The sequence below is a fragment of the Taurulus bubalis genome (genome assembly GCF_910589615.1).
Source record: "Taurulus bubalis genome assembly, chromosome: 14".
Classification (NCBI taxonomy): Eukaryota; Metazoa; Chordata; class Actinopteri; order Perciformes; family Cottidae; genus Taurulus; species Taurulus bubalis.
The window spans coordinates 26,425,224-26,447,857 of record NC_136602.1 but is presented as its reverse complement, the minus strand read 5'-3'; the positions used below and the strand labels follow the sequence as shown (position 1 = coordinate 26,447,857).

Genomic DNA, 22,634 nt, shown 5'->3' with positions numbered 1-22,634 from the left:
GTATCAAAGTATTTTAACTGTGACGTACTTGTCCTTTAACTTATTAAACAATCGCTGGTTTAATCCTATGTATTTTCGAGGTTATGACAATGTTCTTATGTACAAACTATTAATTATAGCTGTCAAATAGATGTACAAGCTCAATATATTTTCACTCAAATGTATTCATGGAAGTAGCATGGTAATAAAGGACAAGTACCTCTGTGCATCACACAGGATCCACGGAGAGGCCTGTGTAGTGATGCAGGCTAGAACAGAGAAGTTTAAAAACGTATATGCTATTATTTATATCTGCAGTAGAGTTGTGCTATCTGTTTCAGCCTTGGACTGCCGCGCTGCACTTCATACACTGCAAGGACAGATTGGTCCACAGTGCTGCTTGGTAGCAGACAGGCTGCTCTCACATGGCCCGCCGCCTGCGGCAGCACTGTCCGTCTTGTAGAAAGTAATATTTGAATGTCAAAGAGTACACTTTGTTTCTGCCACAGTCAGGAGAAGAAGCAAAAAGAGGGGGGCTTTTTGCTGCAGCTCCCACAGCCGGGACTTGTTGCATGTCGGAAGACTTTTCTCGCATGTTGACCTCAAACTCCGCCAAAGTTCAGCGGTTGTTTTTGCCCCGGGGGTCATGTTGCCGGTCTTCGGCTGGCCCATGTCCAGCGGAGCATGGAAACTTGCACTGACATATCCAGCAGCATTTAAAAGGGAAAAGGCCGTTACCTCGCAGTGGTGTGGATCATAATCTCCTCTGCCTTGGTGGGAAGGTTAACGTGTGATTGTGTGTCTGACAAACTTGGCATCTACAGTTTCTGCTTCCCAGAGGAAGACAGTTGGATCGGGGTGACCTTTTCCTGTGGGATTCGCCGTCGGCACCAAACTCTCCGCTGTAGAATGAGTGTATGTTCTGACCCCTTACTTCTGGAACCTCCATGAACTTACCTGTGGCGCCAACCTTTCCCCTCCCATACATGCAAGCAGTACACACACACACACACACACACACACACACGCACACACATGCACATGCAGAGGGCTGAATTTAGGATTCAGCAGGCGGATATTGCTTTACAGCTGTGATTAGCTGGGTGCGTGTAGAACGGGGAAGCCTGCTGATTCATGCAGCTATTAACCGGCTTCAGGGGAGCGCTCGTCTTTCTGCGAATACGTCAATTACGAAAATACGATTACAGCCTTGTAGGAGGGGGAGGATTTGTGTTACCCCCCCCTCCCCTCTCTCTCTTTCACACACACACTTTCTCTATGTCTTGTCCTCTATCACTCTTTCGCTGCACAATGAGTGAGGAAAAACCAAGAAAACGAAAATATCTATATCTCTATATATATTTTTGGAGGGCGGGAAAAAAGAAGGAGGTAAGATGGGAGCAAGAGTGAGGGAAGAGACGAGGTGCAGAAGGACAAGTTAGGGGAGGGAAAAATGTTCAAAGCAGTAGACTGATGGGGGGAAAAGGGACGAGAGGGCGGAGAGCAGGTCAGGAGAGGAATGAAGGAATAAGTGAAGTTGGAGGGTGAGGGCAGGGACCCACAAGACGCGGAGCATGAAGTCCCACCAGCCCCAGGAGACTGAGTGCAAAGGTGCACACACAGCCGAAGCGTTGGCTTGAATGACCACCGCCAGCCATGAACAATCCTGTGTGTCCCCTCCCCTCCCACACAGTTTGTGAGCAATCATTAAGAAGTTTCCCTCAGGGCCAGATTCACTGAGGCTCTGCAGTTTACTTGGCATTTTGGTGCATCTCTCTCATAGAAATGAACCTTTTTGGTCATTCGACTAATAACACAAGACAATTATTGTTGTTAGTGGTTCTGGAGAGTACACGCGTCAGTCGAGCTCAAAGGAAAGAGAGAGATGGCTGCCAGCTAGCTACGTAGCTTGTCCTCCAGATCGGCGGGGGAGTGAGACTCTAGACCCGGTGCTAGCCAGCTGGCCACTAACTAGCAGATGGCTAGTTAGCTAGCAAATGGCTAGTTAACTAGCTTGCTAATTCCACCATGGTTTACGGCTATACTGGTTCCAACCAAACCTCACCTCAGTGAGTCTGTGACTAGCTGGAAGTGGGTTTAGTTTATATGGAAAAGCCCGCTATGATAGTTGCAATGGCAGCAGTACACATCAAAATGGCCGCTGCTCCGACCATCCTGCCGATGTCGATTTGAGAAGGGAAATTCAGTTCTATTCCTCCTCATTACATGTGCATTTAAGGGCGGGCTGTGCAAATAACAGGAGATGTGTCAGTACAGGTTGAGTGTGAGTAAATGAAAGGCAATCAATTTGCAATTGTCAGTTTTGTGGAGGAAATGATCCGCCTCTGAAAAGGAGCAGGTGGGATTTACACAAGCTGCGAGGAAGATTGTGGCGATGAAAGGAAACATGCATCAGTAATAAGGCTATTATTTTAACATTGCATCTTAACACAGTCTACCTTATGACTGACTGACTGCGTAATGAGCTGCTTTCTTAATAAACCAGGCGCTAAAACACGTGATTACTCGTGAGGTGAGAAGGAAAATTCTCACCTCACTTTTGTGCAAAGCCATTTTCTTAGGAAATCTGTTCCTCAGTTGTTGTCAACCCCCAATGACTATTGTTGTATTTTATTCAAATGTTAGTCATATGTTCACAGTTCAGCTCGTACTATATATTGACCCGATCAGTACGATGCTGTAGCCATAATTGTCTCTATTACTAGGGCGACCAGACCGTTCTCCTGAGTGTTGAAAAACAACTCTAGTGCCAAATTGCGGGGGGAAAATCAAAGTTCCTTAGTGGACAGTGCAGCAAATGCTGGAAAGATGTTTCATTTTCATCTATTGCAAGACGTATGGACTTGCAGTCACAGACAGAACGCTCTTTTCATCCAACATACAAAGCCATTTGAAGCTGGCAGCCCACCTGAAACAAAGCATGTCTAAACTAAAACTATGCTAATTTGAAAGAAATCACTGCTGGAGAGGGAAGGAGAGCTTTTCCCAGGAAACACACAAGAGCTTAGGGTTTGTTTACCAGTTTCTTACATTAGATCAACCACATTTCCACTCTATTTAACGGTTGTTGTTTTATTTGTGGCCACTTATTTGTGGAAATCTCTTTCTATCTCTGTTTTGTTCTCCTCCAATTATCTGGCTCTTTGGATCTCCAGGTTCTAGGGCTTTATTTAGCTGCAGATAAAAACAGGGTTGATAAGGCCGAACCAAAACAGTAACGGGCCAAAAAATACATACACTGAGCGCAATAGCAGGAGGAGGATTGGTTGGATGCGGCTCCTTAGTTGGACCGCCTGACTTGTGATCACCAGTGAAAGTCAACCCCTCTCTCGTGGACGTTTTGGAACTTGCTCTGTCCACCTGGCGCTTTGACTTGTCTGCAATTTTCAAAGCCGTACAAAAGTTTTTATGAGTTTGATGCCCAGAAGCAAAATTAAAAAATCTAAACGGAGGGCAGCGCCTCTGCAGATACAGGTCCGTCCGCTCTTGTGAACGCGATATCTCAGGAATGCTGAAAGGGAATTTCCTCCAATTTAGCACAAATGTCCACAAACTGAACTCATTGCCTTTTGGTCACTGTGACCTCACGTTCGACCCATTCTTGCTCACGCGACATGTACGGAACACCTCAACGGAATTTCTTCAAATTTGGTGCAAGCGTTCTCCTGAAATCAAGTATTAAGGAATATGATTTTGTGGTCAAAGGTTACCTCACAAAACCGTTTTGGCCATAACTCAGGAATTGATATGCTATTTAAGACAATTTCACAAGTGGTGACATTTCAGCGGGACATGCATGGAACTGGCTGCGGGAGGCATACCGCTTATTCTTGTTTAGGAAAATCTCATTATGCCTTTTTAAAGATGCTCAAACGTTCACTAGAGCTGAAAGAGCAAAGTGGGGAGATGATTCTCTGCGGGTTCGTCACTAAATGTAGTAATTTAATCCATTGTCAGAATTTAAAAACACTGATTTCGCAGTTTATGTTGCATCTCTCTCATATAACTGTCTTTAACAGTATGAGTAGTGTTTTTATCAAGCAGGGGTATCCTAAACATCTAGGGCAGGGGTGTCAAACATACGGCCCTTAAACTACCTGAGCCGGGGCTGGAAACACTGATCCTCTGATTGAAAGACGGGCATGTTAACCATTGAGCCACCGTCGCAATGAATTGGGGGACAGACGTTTCTAGACATATTGCTCAACTGGCCGTATTCATTCGTGGCGTTGATGAGGTTTTGTCATGACGGTGGCGTCACAAAGCGAGCCCAGGCAGGTCACCAATGATTTAAACATAGATAAATATTGTCGTTATGTATGCGTTATTATGCTATGATTTTACTGGTCCGGCCCACTTGAGATCAAAACAGGCAGCATGTGGCCCCTTCACTAACATGAGTTTGACACCCCTGATCTAGGCTGTACCAAATCTCCAGGTTTTATGAGACGCATGACGCGTGAACGAAACTCATCCGACCAACACCGAGCAAAGCGTCCCCATGCCAAACGGCTTGTGTTGTGTTAACACGAGCATCCGATTCAAGTAGAGGGTTGTGTTTGAGGGCTAAGTGGAGGGAAAGAGAGAAGAAGGGTGAAGGGAACAAGACGTGACTTTGAGACAGATGAGGCAGGAAAAGAAAAAGAAGGAAATGCAGTTGATTCCCGAAGAAGAGATGAGGAGTGAGAGGGAGGGCAGTGTGCCAAGAGCAGAAGAAAAAGTCAACAGACAGAGGGATGAGGTAATGAGCTGACCTCAGACTTCTTGTACTCGCTCTTCCTTTCATGTTGTCTTTCCGTCCGCTTCTTTACTGCCACTCTCTTCCTTGAATTCAGATTACCAAGGCCAGCTTTGCTTTAGTTTTCAGTAAATTAGCCCAAATCCTTCAGCACACACACACACACACGCACACGCACACACACACACACACACACACACACACACACACACACACACACACACACACACACACACACGCACACACCCTCACAGCCTAGTGGGGTTTTAAAGCCACAGATGGTCTATCAGAGGGGAGTTTATGAGTATTTCAAGCAGTGATGGAAAACCATATAGAAAAAAGTTGGTGTGTGTGTGTGTGTGTGTGTGTGTGTGTGTCTGTAGAGGTCTATGAATAGCAGCAGTGAGGAAAATGCTGTCGGAGTGGTAATGCACCCACCAGCACCAACACTGGTTGAGAAGAATGGTGCCTTGTGGAAGAGGCTTTCTTCTCCACAGTGTGCTGCTAGGATCCCGCAACGCATCGCACACTATGCGGGTGTGTTGTGTGACGGAGACAGACACAAGAAAAGGGGTTTAGATGCACATGACACAGACTCCGCTTTAAGTTCTCTTCCCTCTAGAGGGGAGGTTAGACTGAGGTAAGGACTGCCTCGCTGCTCTTTTCAAGGCAAGCTGAGCTCAGACTCCTGGAGGGTCTGGCAGTCGCAGACGGTTGTCAAAGAGGCCTTCATTTTAAGTACGAGGCCACATTAATGTAATGTAGTAATACAGTATATAATGAATCAATATACAGGTTGTCTCCCAGTGGTCTCTTTGTGAGTACTGCTCTTTTTTTCATCTTCGCAAATGAACCTTTTAATGCCAGTCGTGGCCACAGGCATTATGTTTTCGGGTTTGCCGTCCGTTCATCCATCTTTCCCACTCTCCTAAAGGCGATTTCTCAGGAACACCTGGAAGAAATGTCTTTGTTTGGCACAAACATTCCACCTGGACGTGAGGAGGAACTGATTCTGTGACTTTACTGTGACTTCACCAAAAACTGGACATAACTCAAGAATTGATATGCTAAGTATGCCAATTTAACCCAAATTTCTAATTGGATAACATTTACATTTTGGACAGACTTCTCATGTTTCACTCTGGTCATGTCCCGCTCAGTTTGGGTACCACTGCCTTCACGTGTATTGAAGGCTCCACAGTTAGCTAGCGATCACCGCAGTTTTGGGGGTTTTAAAGTCTGTTAAATGTGATTTTTTTCTTTTCTTATTTATTTCACCTTTTGGGAACGAGTTTAGCAGCAAAGAGGCTTCTCCCTCCCCTTCATGTTATGTCTCTCTCAGACAGGCAGACGGATCAGGTGAGGACAGTCTGCTGCCTGCTCTCACCTCCCATGCGCCCCTATAATCAGGAGCCGCTATCATGCTAATGTGCTGCGGCTATTAATAGGAAGGAGGCTCCACCCTGCCTCCGTCAACACCCGACTCACCTTAACTGGCTTCACTTGAGAGAAAAGGGAGTGAGTGAATGTGTTGGTGTAGTTATCTTTCCTCCCTTCATCCTTTCCGCTCCACTTGCCCTCCATTTCCTTCAATCTCTCCTTTATTTTTCACTTGTTCTGTCCTCCCCCTTCTCTTTCTCCCATCCTCTCTCACCTTTTCTTGACTTGCTTCCTCACCCCACCCCTCCTGTTTTCTCCTCCATTCTTCCCTCCTCTCCATCTTCTTACTCCTCCCGCTATCTGCTCCCATACCTCCTCCCTCTCCTCCCTTCCCTCCCTCCTCCAGTCAAAGGAAGTCAGCAGAGAGAGACGGAGGGGAGCAGCACTGCCTGCTAAACAGTTGAGCACAACACACTCCCAAAGCTGTGTGTGTGTGTGTGTGTGTGTGTGTGTGTGTGTGTGTGTGTGTGTGTGTGTGTGTGTGTGTGTGTGTGTGTGTGTGTGAGACTAAGAGAAGTCAGTGTTTATGTGTGAGAGGGAGAGAGGGAGGTCCAGTTGACTATCGCCTTCCCTTTTCTCCCTTCATTCTCTGTTCCACACACACACACACACACACACACACACACACACACACACACACACACACACACACACACACACACACACACACACACACACACACACACACACACACACACACACACCTGTACATAGCTCTTAAGCAGGTGTTACTTTTCTGGCAGCTCCATCCATTCGACATAATGGTTGTGTGCCTGAAAGGTTTAAAAAAAACATTTTTCAAAGGTGTGTGTGTGTGTGTGTGTGTGTTCATGCCTACCTCTCTTTGCAGCAGCCTAATTAATGTCATCTGTCTCACTTACAGTGACAATGCTTCTCCTCTCTTGTCTCCTCTGTTTTTCTTTTCTCTCCCATCCTTTCATTCAGCTCTTGCTCTCCTCCTCTTTTATTTTTGATCTTGTCGCCTCTCTCCTATTTCTACTGTCTTGTTTGATCTTTTGTCTCCTTTATGTCTGAGTTTAATATACTCCCAGTCTGTGTGCGCACTTTGTCTGCGTTGCGTCTCGGTTATGCTTTCCGCACGGACAACCTTTGGATCTTTTATTTTCCGTGCGTGATTTTTCTTCGTGGCAATGAGATATTCTCCCAAGCTGTAGGTTGCAGTGTACTGAACATCCCATGTCCACGGCACGGTTCCAGCATGGCTCCCACCATGCGGCAACTTCCGGTTCTGAAGAGTGACGCCAATGCGGAAGTGTCTTATACTTTCATTCTCTCTGCTGACCAGCAGGGGGAATGTATAGAAGTCTATGAGAAAATTCCTCTACTTCTCTCTTGATGTATTCCCTCAGTAAACATTGTAAACATGAGTTTACGTCTCAATCTCTAGTTCCAAGTCTTCTTCAATACAGCATGATGTTCATTCATCCATAAAGCGGTGTTGGCTTTAGGGCGGGCTTATTGTGATTGACAGGTCGCTACCAGAGCTGTATACTATTGTACGTTATTGATCACTTCTGTTCATTGGTTGCATAAAAGCCAAATTACAGCCGTAATCCAAGACCAAATTGCAGATCTCGAGGCTGCAAAATATGAATCCACAAACCAATGGGTGACATGACGATGACTACGGCCATGTTTTACATTCTTTACATACGGTCTATGGTTTCCACCATAGACCGAAAGTGAGAAAGCAGGACCGGACAGACCTGCCACACAGAAAGAGGCGTTTCTGATGGGCTTTGTGGACACCTGTGAATATGATGATGGAATATAGAATTAGTGCTGTTTAATTGTACGTCACGCTGAATTTATCAAGAAACAGCGTACAAATGAAGAAAGGGTTGCTTTTGTAACGAGGCTCAGCAGCCAATGAAAATGGAAGGGAATGAGAAAACATACGACACTGAAAGAATTAATCATAAAGTTATGTGTAAAACTAACCTTTTATAAATGCTAATCAGGTAAAGAAAGGCTCCAGCCACACTTTCTTTCTGGATTATTCTCTCAGGGATTGGGAAGTTTTTTTTGGACGATAGAAACATGACCCAGCCCGACTACTCTGCACTGTATTATAGATCCATGTGTAAGGTGACAAGAGCAAGTAGGCTCTACACTCTGAGCTAGAGAATATGTTTGGGGGAAACTATACATATTTCATGCCCACCCACCCACCCTGTCTCCTCAACAGTCCGGCTGCGGTGCAGCTCCTGCGCAGGCGGACCCCTCCACCTCCTCCTCTGCCTCCTCCTCCACCTCCACCACCACCACCACCAAGGCGGAGGAGAAGAAGAAGCTTCTTTCCAAGGACTCCATCCTGTCTCTGTACGCCAGCAGCTCAGTGGCCAGTCAGCCGCAGAGCCAGCAGCAGCCTGCTCCGGGACAAGGTGTGACACACACACACACACAGACACACACACACACACACACACACACACACACACACACACACACATAAATCCTTTGTCGTCGACGTTCAGTCAGTTGAGCCGAAACGTCTCATCCGGCCTCTACGTGGAACTGAGGGGTTCACACAAAACTGATTTGGATTTGCTGCATTTTATCTCAATGTGTGCTCCTTTTAATCTGTTCAACTACAGGAAATAACCCCTACACGCAAAGGCTTATGGGTAAAATAATGTCCACTGTTGCTCAACCAAAGCTTGCGACAGTGGGCCACAAACACGAGGTAGCATTTTACCAGCGTTTGGTTTTATTTGAATGTTTTAGTTCACTTTTCATGGTAGAAGCGTTCGCGATCTGTGTCGGTAGCGACTAGTGATGGGAATTCCGGCTCTTTTTAGAGCTCACTAAAAAGAGCCGGCTCTTTCGGCTCCCAAATGGCTCTTCAGATTTTTTGGTGTTTAAATGAATTTATTACCAAAAATAATGTAAAATTATGCGCAATATGAATTACTAATGTAAAAAAAAACATGCACTATAACAAATGTTTATTATATAAATACTCTTAATGCTTTTATTTATACACTCTAAGAGTGATAAAAAAAAATTGAAAGCGCAAAAACAAACGTTTAACTATTTACAAATAACTTAACTAACACATTTAAAGTGAAACAACATACAGAAGCTTACAGAATCACACAACAAAATATAAAAAAAAAAATCAGCACCCAGAGTTTTGTCCTTCATTGAAGGTTTACATTGAGAAACACCAGGTGCCTCAGCCTTGAGGGCTGATCCTGTTTCTTCTCCGTAATGATCTGCCCTGTTTTGGAGAAGCTTCTCTCTGAGGGACTGAAGCTGCTACAATGCACAGTCTCCGTGCATCACATGAGTGAGGCGTGGGCCCCTCCCTCCTGGTCGTGTGCTTGCTGTGTGTGTGTGTGTGTGTGTGTGTGTAACTCCCGCCCCTCCCCCCTCTGCTCAGCGCATGCACAGAGACGACGCCACACATGTTGACCAATTAAATGCGGCTTGAGAGAGAGAGAGGAAAAAAAAAAGCGGCTCCCATCAGGAGCCGGCTCGTTCACGTCAAAGAGACATCACTAGACATCACTACATCACTAGTAGCGACCAACACAAGTCCACCACGTTTGCCGTAGCCACTTTATAATAGGATAAAATGTCAGTTTATAGCGTGTTGCGCTGCCCCCAAAGTGGCCAAACAAGTCATTTAAGGCAGGTTTAAAGGCAGCGCCATTCCACATAAAGTCAAAGGAAATGTGTTGGAAATGTTGCAACCTGAGCGATGTTCTGTGTTATCTCGAGGCTCTACGTCTCCGTTTCAGACATGGCAGCAATAAGTGGAGTAGCGGGGGTTGAGTTTTGAGGTCTTCCAGTGGCTGAACTGTCAAACTAAGGCTGCGTAGTCTAAATCCCTCCAGCGGTCACATTTGTGCAAATAATGTGCAAAGAATTCAGTCTGTCCGCATCTTTACGGACACACATTGTGTTTCACGGAGCGAAAACGTAGAACACTTGTACCTTTGTTATAGGTAACATAGGTTAACAATTTGTAAATGGTAACTAACTGGTCTGGACAAGCAAAGATTGGAGGGAAAAAAATTGATATTTATATAGCTGATACAGGTATTTTTTCTTCTTTCCTACACCTGTCCCCTCGGGCCCCGCCCTCCAGGTCTGAAGCCAGTTACGTGGAATACAAACTCTATTTGTTCATAATGAAAGAGAGCAGTACAGGTCGAGAACCCTCAACAGCTACCATCTATTTTGAATTCAAGGACCGGCAGGTTGAACCACATGTGTCCTAAAACGTAGAGAGGAAACAAACACCACACACCCATCTCATGAACAGAGGTACAAAATAAACAGAGATATAGTCAGATAAGCACAAGACGCGCACTCCGACGTGGGTGTTTGCACCCGCACACACACACACACACACACACACACACACACACACACACACACACACACACACACACACACACACCTACACACACACACACACACACACACACATCCATCAGAGGAAAAGATGCATCATAGAAATGGAGGAGAGTGAAAGGCAGATGAAAGGTCAGCAGCACAAACAGAGCAGATTCACGCTCGTCTTACAGCTGTTGTGTCTAAAGACTGACGACTGTAGGCGGCTGTTTGTACGTACGCATGCTACCATGTGCATCCACCCGGCCGTGTTTGGGAGCATGTGGGGGGGGGAGCGTTAGCGGTACACGATTTCCTGAAAGGTGAAGAAAAAAAAAGCAGGAGGCAGCAGATTTTCTTTTGTAATTGCGTCCCGCGCCTGCATGAGCGTGAGCATGGAGGCCTCTGCAGGATGTCTGTGGATCTAAGTGCAGCTAATTAGCTTCCAAAGTACTACAAACAGTCCATGTATCCTTTTATTGATTTACACTTTGAACCCGCACCAGTGGCGGATTTTTCAAACTTGGAGATATGAATTGCGCTGAAAGAGGCCATATTTCAGCATCAGCTGGACGTCTCTTAACATCCTGTACATTGAGTCAACACAGCGGCCCGACATCAGAGGACATCGTTTCCATTTTAAAACAAGTTTTCAACTCCTTGAGGTCCTCTCACTCAGTAAAAAAAGTGCCTTATTTTGCCGCTTATCATATTCCTACAATGGTCTCATGCGGTGCTGATGAGGGTTTTTTATGAAATATGATGTTCTTGTGGATTCAGATGAATCATTAGAGGCAGTAATAAAAAAGATGTTCTCCTTTTCGGTGTGTTAAAATGGTCCCAGTCTGGCAGCCTTCCTCTTAAGTCCGGTCTAATGTTTTCATTTTCACATTAATGTTTGTTCTTAGACTTTAAAGGTGCACTCGTTAACATTTTAGTCCCGGTTGATTTTGAAGTTTGAAGTTCATTTTAACAACACAGATCCTCAATTTGTCCCATGAAGGGTTAACAGTGGTGCCAAAGGTATTGCTCTTTTAATGTGAAGCAGCAGGAAATGTTCTGTTTGCGTTAAGAGAGTAAACTGTGAGACTTCTATTAATCAGATAATGCTGCATAGTTTACAGTGAATACCCAAATTTGAATCCCGAGGGAGTCCACCACTAACGAGGAAGAATACTGTGCAGATTATTACAGAATGTGAATAAATTGCAGAAGAAAAAACAAATAGTATGACAACTGAGTTGTGTTTTTAAGTTATTAAGGATACAAACTTTACAACACACCGAAGACATCAGTCTTATATAATGTAGTACAATATCAAGACATAGTTAGTAGCTGTAGTTATCTCTGGATTTTAAAGAGCGAGTATTTACTCTTTAAATTCATTATTTTCTGACATATTCTAGTGAATCGAAGCGAAAATGGATTCTGGAAAACTGTTTATTTATTTCAACACAGGTCTGTTGTGTTGAGTTGAAAATAAGCCAACCAGTAGGAAAGTTAACACTCTCAACGTGTGTGTTGGTGTGTTTGCCCCAGCAGGAATGTACGTGGGCCAGCCTCAGATGCAGTTCCCCTCGCAGGGTTTTGCTCCGGGAGCGGCAGGAGCCGGCCCACCCACCACCGCCATGATGGGCGGAGGGGCGCTGCCCAACGGCGCCTACATGGGCATGCAGCAGCAGGGCGGGATGCCAGCCAGCCAAGGCCAGAACATGTACGGCATGCAGCAAGGGCAGCAGCAAGGGCAGTGGGGCATGAGCCAGGTAACCCGGGACGCATTGATACGTAATCATTGATAAGTCATTTGGTTTTATCACAAACTCAATTCAACATCTGGCTGATTGTAATTCCTCTGCAGTTTCTCTGCACATTAATCGTTAATGATTAATGTGTTTACTGTGTGTCTATTAACACACATAAACATGTCATAAACAGAGCGTCTTATTTCCTCCACACCAACCGTCAAAGAGTTGTTCTGATAATTGTTGCCTACTTATAACCAGGCGCTAGACTATGGGTCTACCTGTCCATCAGGGGGGCGACTCTTCTGGTTGTATAGAAAGTTACCCTTCTTCTCTCTTGATTTATTCCCTCAGTAAACATTATAAACGTGAGTTTATCATCTCAGTCTCTAGTTTCAAGTCTTCTTCAATACACTATGATGATCATTTAGTAAATGATGGTCCATTTAGAGTCAAATAGACCATAAAGCAGAGTGTGCTTTTGGGCGGGGTTACCTTGTGATTGACAGGTCGCTGCTACTACCAGAGCTGTATACGACCTATCTAAGTCCCTCCTCCGCATTCCAAATATGGTCATTTCCATCCACTGGTTGCAAAAATCGAATGTGGCGATGGACAAAATGCCGAACTGGAGGCTTCAAAACGGCTCAAACCAATGGGGTGCGTTGCTTTAACTACGTCCACTTCTTATATGCAGTCTCTGGTTATAACATTGAATCTAACATGAAAGGCGTCCATAGGTTCTGTTTGTTTTACTGATGAGAGGAAATTAAAAGAGTAAGAATGAGCCCGTTAACTCTGCCTAAATGTATGGATGTGGTCTCGTTCATGAAATATTTAACATGTGTATATGTTTTTACTAGCACAATCTTAACATGATTGCCTATTGTTCAGTTCATGAACCAAACTCTCTTAATATTTAGTGTCAAGTCATTTATACAGCCGCAAAATCACAAAGCCTCCTCAAAGGGGCGTAAATGGAAGCTGCCCTGCCAATTAGAGACTTAATTGAAGAGGACATTAATTATGAAGCCCGACACAGACTACTTAAATATCTAGTTAGCTTTAACTTAACTTATCTGTCGGACAACATCAAGGGAGGAATGACATCAGATCTTTAACAGTGTGTGCTGCACCTTGCATGGAAATGAATGTCTTCCCTGACCTTTATTTCCATTTAGTGTCTGATTGAAAGCAGCAGGTTCACGCCTCCTTTGATCAATGCCGAAATGACAACAACTATGGTTTTAGTTTAAAAAGAATCCCCTGTTGAAAGAAACGGATATGATCTCTCCATGCTGGAACTGGGAGAACTGGGAGGTCAGTCAACCATCGGTCCAGCAGCGACACAAAAATGCTAAATACTCGCCGTTGAATATTTTGCATCAAAACTATTCATATCGACAGTGATGTGAATTTGTGACTGTTTCAACACTCGTTCAGTAAAATGTTTGCAATGAATGCAGAGGAAGAACTCCAAGATCCTATTGACCCAGAGCAGCGTCTGGCAGTCTGTCTGAGCTAAACTGTTGTAAAGCCTAAGCTAGGGCTTTTATTGTGAAATGTTTTAATGGAGGGACCTGGTCTGCGCTGCCTTTGTAAGGTATATTTTGCCGTCTTTGGACCACGAAGCTTCTATGTTGTTGTGTGGTGTACATTACAAACTATTTTTAAATAATATTTGAGTTCTGTGTGAAAGTATTCACAACCGTTTTTGACGCCTGCTAAAACACAGTTTAGATGACCAAAATCCAAAATGGCGGCGGCAAAAAACGGCTCAAGAAACCAATGGGTGACGTCACGACGACTACGTCCCGTTAGTCTGCGCTCCAAACGCAAAAGAACTATGGCATTTTATTCCATCAAGGTCGAATCTTTTGAACTTTTGCAAGATGGCAAAGTCTGTGACTGCTTCCAACTTTTACAAAGGCGGCGCAGACCAGATCCACCCCCTCTGTTCATGCCCTTCACAATAAAAGCCCAAGCCATATAACATTTGCAGGCTAGTACTTTTATAATGACATTTATTTGTCACGTCGCTGAAGTCTGTTACCTGCTGCTCAAACACACACACACACACTCATACCCAGTCCTTATCATACGACGTGCTGTGTGCGTGCGCGCCTGCATGCGTACGTGCGCGCGCATGTGCACGTGCGTGTGTTGCACTGGGAGACGTAATGGAATGGGGAGTTGATGAACGAGCGCTCGGTTGCACGACGCATGTGCATAACCACACACACACACACACACACACACACACTCACACACACACACCAGCGCACACACTCAGCCACCAGCTCTCAGATGACCAGATAAACGAGTGGCGCTGCACCAAAGCACATTCATAATAGATAAGGCGAGCAGAGAAGTAAGTGTGTGTGTGTGTGTGTGTGTGTGTGTGTGTGTGTGTGTGTGTGTGTGTGTGTGTGTGTGTGCGTGCGTGTGTTGGTATCGGCTTTAAGAGCGGAGGCAGAGGTAAAAGGCGAAGGATGGAGGCATGGGATTCGAGCTAGAGGTCGTGAATCCCTCCACCCCACCCTTGGATGAGGGAATAGCCGTCTATTTCAGCTCTGATGAATTCTAACACTGACTCTCTCTCTCTCTCTCTCTCTCTCTCTCTCTCTCTCTCTCTCTCTTCCCCCCATCTTTTCTCACTCAGATGACCCAGCAGATGTCAGGCATGGCTGTGAGTGGAGGCCAGTCAGGGGCCCCTGCGGCCGGCTGGCCCGCGGCTCCCCCGCCGGCTTCCGGCCAGACCCTCAGCACTCAGCTGTGGAAGTGACGAGAAGGAGGTCCGAAGGAGGAGTTTTTGGGGGGTGTGGTGTTGGGGAGAGAGAGAGAGAGAGAGAGAGAGAGAGAGAGAGAGAGAGAAAGAACAGAGGGCAGTCATATAGCAACAAAAACAGCCAAAAAATGCGCCCCTGCCCCACCCAGCGCTGAATAAAGAACGCACAAAGAGGGTAGTTTGACTGCCTTTAAAAATAAAAAAATGAAAACTACCTGCCATGATTCCATTAATAAGACAAGATGACATCATACTGGATGGAGGGGGGGAAATAATAAAGTCTGGCAGCTGTTGTTTCCCGCCTTCATTCAGCTTCCTTTTCTTTGTTGTTGTTGTCGAAACAAAAACAGCAGAATCTGCAAGAAAAGAAAGTTTCTGGACCGACAACTTCAAGTGTCTATTATAGTAATATTGTATCCTTACCAGAAGGATAGTTAGTGAATAGTCTTTCAACTCCTACAGTAGATATGGCTATCTTGTGGTTGGTCTCTCCCTCTGCTGTGTATATTGTAACCCCTCTCTGTGGGGCAGATAGTCGTCTGAACAGTACTGTATTTATGTGATTATGATGTGAACCTCCCACTGTTTTCAGAGCAGTTACTTTGATTTTGGTTTGACCTGTTTGATGTTCCTGAGGTGAGGTTGTCCAGGTTACTTTAAAGCTTCCTGTGGATTTTACAGTAGCATTGCTGAAACAGGGTTTGAAGCTGCTTATTTACGCCACACAGGAACAACATCAACAACACGCCGCATGACTCTCTAACTGAGCCGTACTGCACGTATGCAACTCTCAACCGAGATGAGGAGGAAGCGAGATTGCTCACTCGTCTGGGGAAAAAAATAATCTGGTGAGCCATCTCGCTTCTTTCTCATGTCTGAGTGTTGCACATGCTCAGTACTGATCGGGCAGGTGCTAGTGACGATGTAAAGTTAGCCGGAGCTAACAAAATGTCAGCAATTTGGCAATATTTAGAACATGCTGGTATCTGATTGATACTTAAGTTCAGATATTGGAATTTGTATCAGGAAGGGAACAAATGGTTAATGGTTGGGGCGCAGATGATACAGCCGCAAAAGATTATTTCTTTATCACCCCCTCCCTCCTACAGAAGCAAAAAGACTTGAAGGAAACGTACATATATTTATGGTCTACATTTGCAAGATAGTTAAATGACTGCACCACCCACAGGGTTGTCATTGTTATGAACTACTCTGAATCAGCCCATCCAACGACTTAGATGAAAAGATTACCAATGTTGATGGTACCACAGACAATCACATTGTCTCTTTGCCGGAAGGCGGTTAGCATAGCTTAGCTTCAAGATTTAAAGCAGGGGAAACAGCTAGGCTGGCTCTATCCAATGTTTCTGCAGAATACCACCACCTCAAAAGCTCACTAATTGACTGAAAATGCCCTTTTTGTGAATGGCGTAATAACGCAGTATTCACAGTGTAAAAACAAATACTCAAATTAATAAAATGGTTTGCCAAGACATTCTCTCACTTAAAAGAGTAAAAAGCTGAAAAAGGGTTTGGAACCACAAATTCATATTTACACTACTCGGGATGTGACAACACTCTTATTGTTAGTGTCTGTACTTTTATTAGCAGATGATTCAATGCCGTTTGTTGAAAACGACCTCCGAGGATCTCGTTAAGTGATTGCCGGTCCCCAGCTGGGTTCACTAGAAGCTGGGCATTTGTAGAAATGAGCTGTTTCCCCTGCGCTCCCCGACACATATTAATGCGCTACTGGAGTCGCCGCAGTATGTGTTTACTGCACTTTAAACAGCAGAGGAGGTCGTGTTGTATCTCCGGCTGTGTCTTTCGTCAGTCAGGTCGCTTCACTTCCAACTGCTTGGGGAGGATTTCTACACTTCTTTTTATTTTATTTTTTAAACTGGACCAATGTTGCTCCCCTCATGTGTGATGTTGTAACTGTATATCTGTATATTCTGCCATCCACCATCTTTGTTGTGGTGTTTTGTTGTGTGCAGTACAAGAGAAGCACAGTTATTCTGAAGCAAATAAACCGTGGTGACCAATCAGAGGGCTAGACGATGGGGGAGGGGCAGCGTTGGTAAAAGGGGACCTGTATGAAAAACGCTCGATGGGTCCCATCGCCACTGTCCTCGTTTATTCAGAGTAAGACCAGAGCAGAAAGAGTAAGATGAATGAACATGCATACTAGTGTGATCAGGAGTATCGATGCATGTCGATACTGAATATTTGAATCAGTTTCAATTCTCATTTTCAACAGTATGGATACACAGGTACCAGCTGTGCTGCCTTTCTGCTCTCTCTTGTTTCCAAACGGCAGGTTGACACACAGACAGACACACACTGCTATTTATCTTTTAATAAAGATCTCAGATTTTATGCCCTCAATGTTGTCAGTCTTTTTTCTGTGGTATGGAAAATGGTAGAAAATGTTTTTCCAATGTGTTTCAAAGTTAGACTCTCAGTAAAGGGACGACACTAGTACACACAAACACACACACACACACACACACACACACACACACACACACACACACACACACACACGTGTATATGCACAGAGTTACAATCTCTGTGATGAAGGAAGACTTGGAACACATTGTTGTGCATTGCAATAAATATAATTCAGAGAGGGAGATATGACAAAATATAGTTCATGAGGCAGACCAGGGGTAGAATTGATAATCATGACAGAGCTGAGGTCAGGACTTATAATACAGACAGGATATGAATTTCGTATCCAGATGATTTTACACACTACAGTAGCTGGCAGCATGCACCTCTAAAGTCCATTATCAACCCACCTGTAAACAAAGAGGACAAACCAATGCATTATGGGATGCTGTAGCGCGTTTAGCCCGCAGTAGGCGTTAGCTAACAGTCTAACAACAACAACTTATTTAAACGCGAATAAAAGGATAACTGGATTTAAACGTGTCACCTATCTATCTGTGCCACGGCCTCTCGTACACTGTTGGGTTCATTGGAGGTGAACTCCTCCTCCTCGGCTGGCTGTTGATAGACCATGTTTTGGGATTTGTGTTTTTTCGACATATACTATGTATACTTCTTTATACTTTTCGACATGCTTTCCTATTTTTTCAGCACACTGAATGACGAATGCATGTCAAAGAGCTGATGGCTCTTAGTTTTGACAATAAACATCACGCTTTGTTGATTATTTTCTGTTTGATTTAAACATATAAGGCTAGATTGTTGGCTTGAGTCTCATCCGGTGCAATAAAGGTTTAAACAGATTGTGGAAGGTTGATTTTAATAATAGTAAAAGATTAATCAGATAGCACTTATCAAACGAGCAGCAATTACAAAGTGCTTCACAAGGCAGAGATAAAATAGATGCCGAAAACAATGCCAAGATGTCCACACAAATCCCAAAACATGGTCTACTAACAGCAAGCCCACAGACAGATTAAACAGTATGTTTGAGGGCTGCTGGGAAATGTCTTACTTGACCGCAGCGTTTCGTCATCTTGCCCTGCCTCCTCTCGTCCACTCTCCGGGAGAGGAGTTCACCTCTAACGAGCCTAATAATGTACGAGCCGTGGTACAGATAGGTAACACATCGTGTATGACGTTAGGCTCGTTTGAGATTCAATTCAATTCAGTTTATTTTGTATAGCCCAAAATCACAAATTACAAATTTGCCTCGAAGGGCTTTACAATCTGTACACATACGACATCCCTGTCCTAGGACCTCACATCGGATCAGGAAAAGCTCCCCAAAAAACAGAAAAAAACCTTTCACAGGGAAACAGAGGAGGATCCCTCTCCCCGGATGGACAGAAGCAATAGATGTCATGTGTAGAGAATGAACAACGTAACAGAGTTACAGCACATTACATGAATATGACAGACATTATTAATTTAATGAGTAGTAGGCATGGTCCATGATCCAGATAACCACCATTACCTGCACCTTGCCTGGAAAGTGGACGTGAGCAGTTTTCAGCTGCCTTCAATGAATAAAGAGGAAGTCAAAGAAACAGTTAGATTCTGTTAGATCCAATCTGTAGGCTACTTGTAGTTTACAGACCTCTTTCAGATTTGTTTTGTCATATGCTATTGTAAATATACACTCACCGGCCACTTTATTTGGCACACCTGTTCAAATAGATAATCAGCCAACGTGTCACCACGTCTCGATGCCTAAATGCATCTAGACGTCTTGCTGAAGATCAAACCGAGCATCAGAATGAGGAAGAAAGGGGATTTCAGTGACTGAACGTTGTTGCATGGAACATGGTTGTTGGTGACAGACGGGCTGGTCTGAGTATTTCAGAAACTGCTGATCTACTGGGATTTTCACACACAGGGTTTACAGAGAATGTTCCAAAAGAGAGAAAATATCCAGTGAGCGGCAGTTCTGTTGACGGAAATGCCTTGTTGATGTCAGAGGTCAGAGGAGAATGGACAGAGTGGTTTGAGATGATAGAAAGGCAACAGTAACTAAAATAACCACTTGTTACAACCAAGGTATGCAGAGTACCATCTCTGAACACACAGCACGTGGAACCAAGAAGCAGATGGGAGACAGCAGCATAAGACCACACCTGGTGCCACTCCTGTCAGCTAAGAACAGGAAACTGAGGCTACAATTCGCACAGGCTCACCAAAATTGGACAATAGAAGATTGGAAAAACGTAGTCTGGTTTGATAAGTCTTCGATTTCAGCTGCGACATTCAGATGGTCTGTTATGTTGTTCATTCTGTACACATGACCTCTATTGCACTGAACCGATGTGAGGTCCCGGGACAGAGGATGCCGTACGTGTACAGATAGTTAAGCCCTCTCAGGCAAATTCTTTATTTGTGAATTATGGCAAGAAAATTTGGCATAAACAACCTGAAAACGTGGATCCATCCTTTCTTGTACCAACGGTTCAGGCTGCTGGTGGTGGTGCTGTAATGGTGTGTATTTTCTTGACACACTTTGGGTCCCTTAGTACCAATTGAGCATTGTTTAAATGCCATGGCGGTGAATAGGTGAATAGTTGCTGACTATGTCCATCCCTTTATGACCACAGTGTCATCACCAGCAGGATAATGCACCATGTCACAAAGCTCAAATCATCTCAAACTGGTTTCTTGAACATGACAATCAGTCTCTGGGTTAATCCAGTTACACTGTACAATCTTTTTCTTCTTTTCCTTTTGCATCAGTATTGTCACCTTCATTTCATCCCCTTCAGTAGTCAGATCCTTTATCTTCCAGGTTGAATTACCTGCCACTGACCTCAAGTCCTCTGTCAAAGTTTTAATCAACGCAGAAGCTGATTCTTCATCCGTCTTGTTGTGCTGAGGCACCCGTTCCCAGGCCGTCATTCACTTAAAGGCTTTGGCTGTTAGATTCGCCAGGTCCAACTGGTTCTTGTTGCCTTCCCGATAGGATGGTTTGAAAAGGACAACAGCTCTCCGTTCAACCAACCAGCAAGTCTGGTTGAACTTCTTAGTGGTAGTGAAGGACACCCTGTAGTGAGCCCATGGTCCACTACCATACTGATTCCATCACTGCAAATAATTTAGCCGTTAAATTAAAATCTTTATCGTATTGAAGATCTCATCCGTCCCGTACACATCTACGTGCGTCCTTCCTCTCCTGAATTGCCAGGTCCCTGTTCCTCCAATACGCTCCATTGCTGCAAAAGTATGTCGCTGTACCACAAAGACCCTTCAGGTAAATCTCCCTCTGGACAGTCCAGGTAGAACTTCTCGTTTGGCAGTTGTATATATGACCTTCTAGTTCTAATACTCTGATTAGTATGACATATTTTTCTTGTTTGATCAATTTGTTTTTTTTGTTAAGACATTGCAACGACATTGCGGCTCTTCCCACCTATCTTTATTCGCTGAAAAAACCTCAGAACCCAGCTTCTTAGGCCTCCGGTTTCAGCTGTCCTACTCCTTGGATATCTTTCTGTGTTATTGTCCAAGATCCTCTCAATTATGTCGGATCTATCGTACTTGGCTTTGACTGCAGTCTTCTGAACTGCCTTGAGCCTTGACCCAGACCCGCTGTCCCACTTGTAGTGGGGCCCTCAGCCCAAGCTTTGCCTTTTCATCATCAGAGCCCCGCCCCAAGTACTGTGACGTGAACGGGCGATGATTTAACTCTTCTGATTGTGAGTAGAGGGTCTGTCACTTCGGAACCTGTGATTCGAGACTGTCCTTATGTTTAGTGCCGTGGTACTCCATTCTCTGCCGTTAGCATTTTCCCCAAACCAATTCTTTACTAGGCCAATGGTACGCTTCACCACCCCGTTTGCTTGAGGTGTGTACGGGGAGAGTAGATCCTCCAAGGTGCTCCAAGATGTAGAGCTGGCACCACTGGTACATCTTGGCATTGCGGAAATGGGTACCGTTGTCAGCTCTCAGTTCTTTAGGCACTCCTAGGATACTGCTGACCTGGTCCAGCCTTTCTTTCCCGTCACACCCAGGGGTCCTGCTACATCCATGCACACGGACCCCCAGGGTACGATACTTTTAATGGTGAGCCCTTCAACTCGCTGTCCTTCTGTCGGCTCTTGTTGCTCTGACTTGCCCCCCTCTTTTTCCTCCCTCCCCTCTCCGGGCTGTGCCGTCGTTGACACCTCGATTGGAGAGAGTGAGTCAGGGGCGGCAATCTTGTCAGTTCCTGTTCCATCCATTCTGGAACTGTATTTGTCTTTGTTGTCTCGAGTAGCCTTCCTCCCAAAACCTCTCGGTGTACGTTAAGTAGGGATGGGGTCAGGCTTTGTGGGCTCTGATGTTAGATCTGGGAGCTGAGCCCCTCATACAGGGTCATCTAATTCACCAGCTTTGGGTCTTGATCTCCGTACAAGGTTGGAGATCTGTTTAAGGTGGTGGTCAAGGAAACTCGCCTGGCTGTCTCACTTACCCCGTCTCACTTACCCTGCTTCCACTCACAACTACACTCGCCTGAGAGGCCCTCTTGGCCTAATGCCCGCTATCAGCCGCGTCAGCTAATAGCAGCTTTCCTCTAATGGAACCTGGCTCTTGGTAAGGTGCCAGGTAAGGGTTTAATAGCTAGATTTTAAGATCTAAGTGTCTGTTTAGTGGACTGGGAACTAGAATAACTGTTCAGAACTATATTGATTATATGCACACAGCAGCACTTAACTTTTTACAACCATGAGAACACTTCACTACTTTCATATGATACACTTCCAGGACTACATTGCTTTAAATGCAGATTATATTTTTATTGCAGGATTATTAGCAGGGGTATAGCAACAGCTCAATTATTCACTTAATTCAATTACGTTACAGCTTGATCATAACATACATTTCTGACTGAGCCGAGGCTGGGTGAAAGTCCTTTTTGTGAAATTAATCCTTTGAGGGGTAGGAGGAGATGCCTGTCTGGCTTAGACATCTGTCGAGGAAAAATAAGTCCTTATGACTCTGTACAAAATCACAGAAAACAGTGTCCTCCTTAATCCTTTGTGGGCAGGGCGGAGTGAGAATCTCCGTCAGCCAATTCCTGTCCACGATCGGGGTCGTCTGATCCGTGAGACAAAGTTCTCCGATGCTTGTCCTGGAT

General features: G+C 44.8%; 1 protein-coding gene across 1 annotated transcript in view; it reads left to right on the top strand.

The window, feature by feature from the left end:
- Positions 1 to 15,070, top strand: part of smap1 (small ArfGAP 1) — a gene marked incomplete at both ends in the record, with an annotated part of 87,595 nt that extends 72,525 nt beyond the window's left edge. Inside the window, 3 exons of the mRNA XM_079229692.1 lie at positions 8,388 to 8,583; positions 12,083 to 12,306; positions 14,948 to 15,070. Coding sequence (XP_079085818.1) covers positions 8,388 to 8,583; positions 12,083 to 12,306; positions 14,948 to 15,070 — 543 coding nt within the window. The remainder of the gene's footprint in view (positions 1 to 8,387; positions 8,584 to 12,082; positions 12,307 to 14,947) is intronic.
- Positions 15,071 to 22,634: the final 7,564 nt, after the last annotated feature.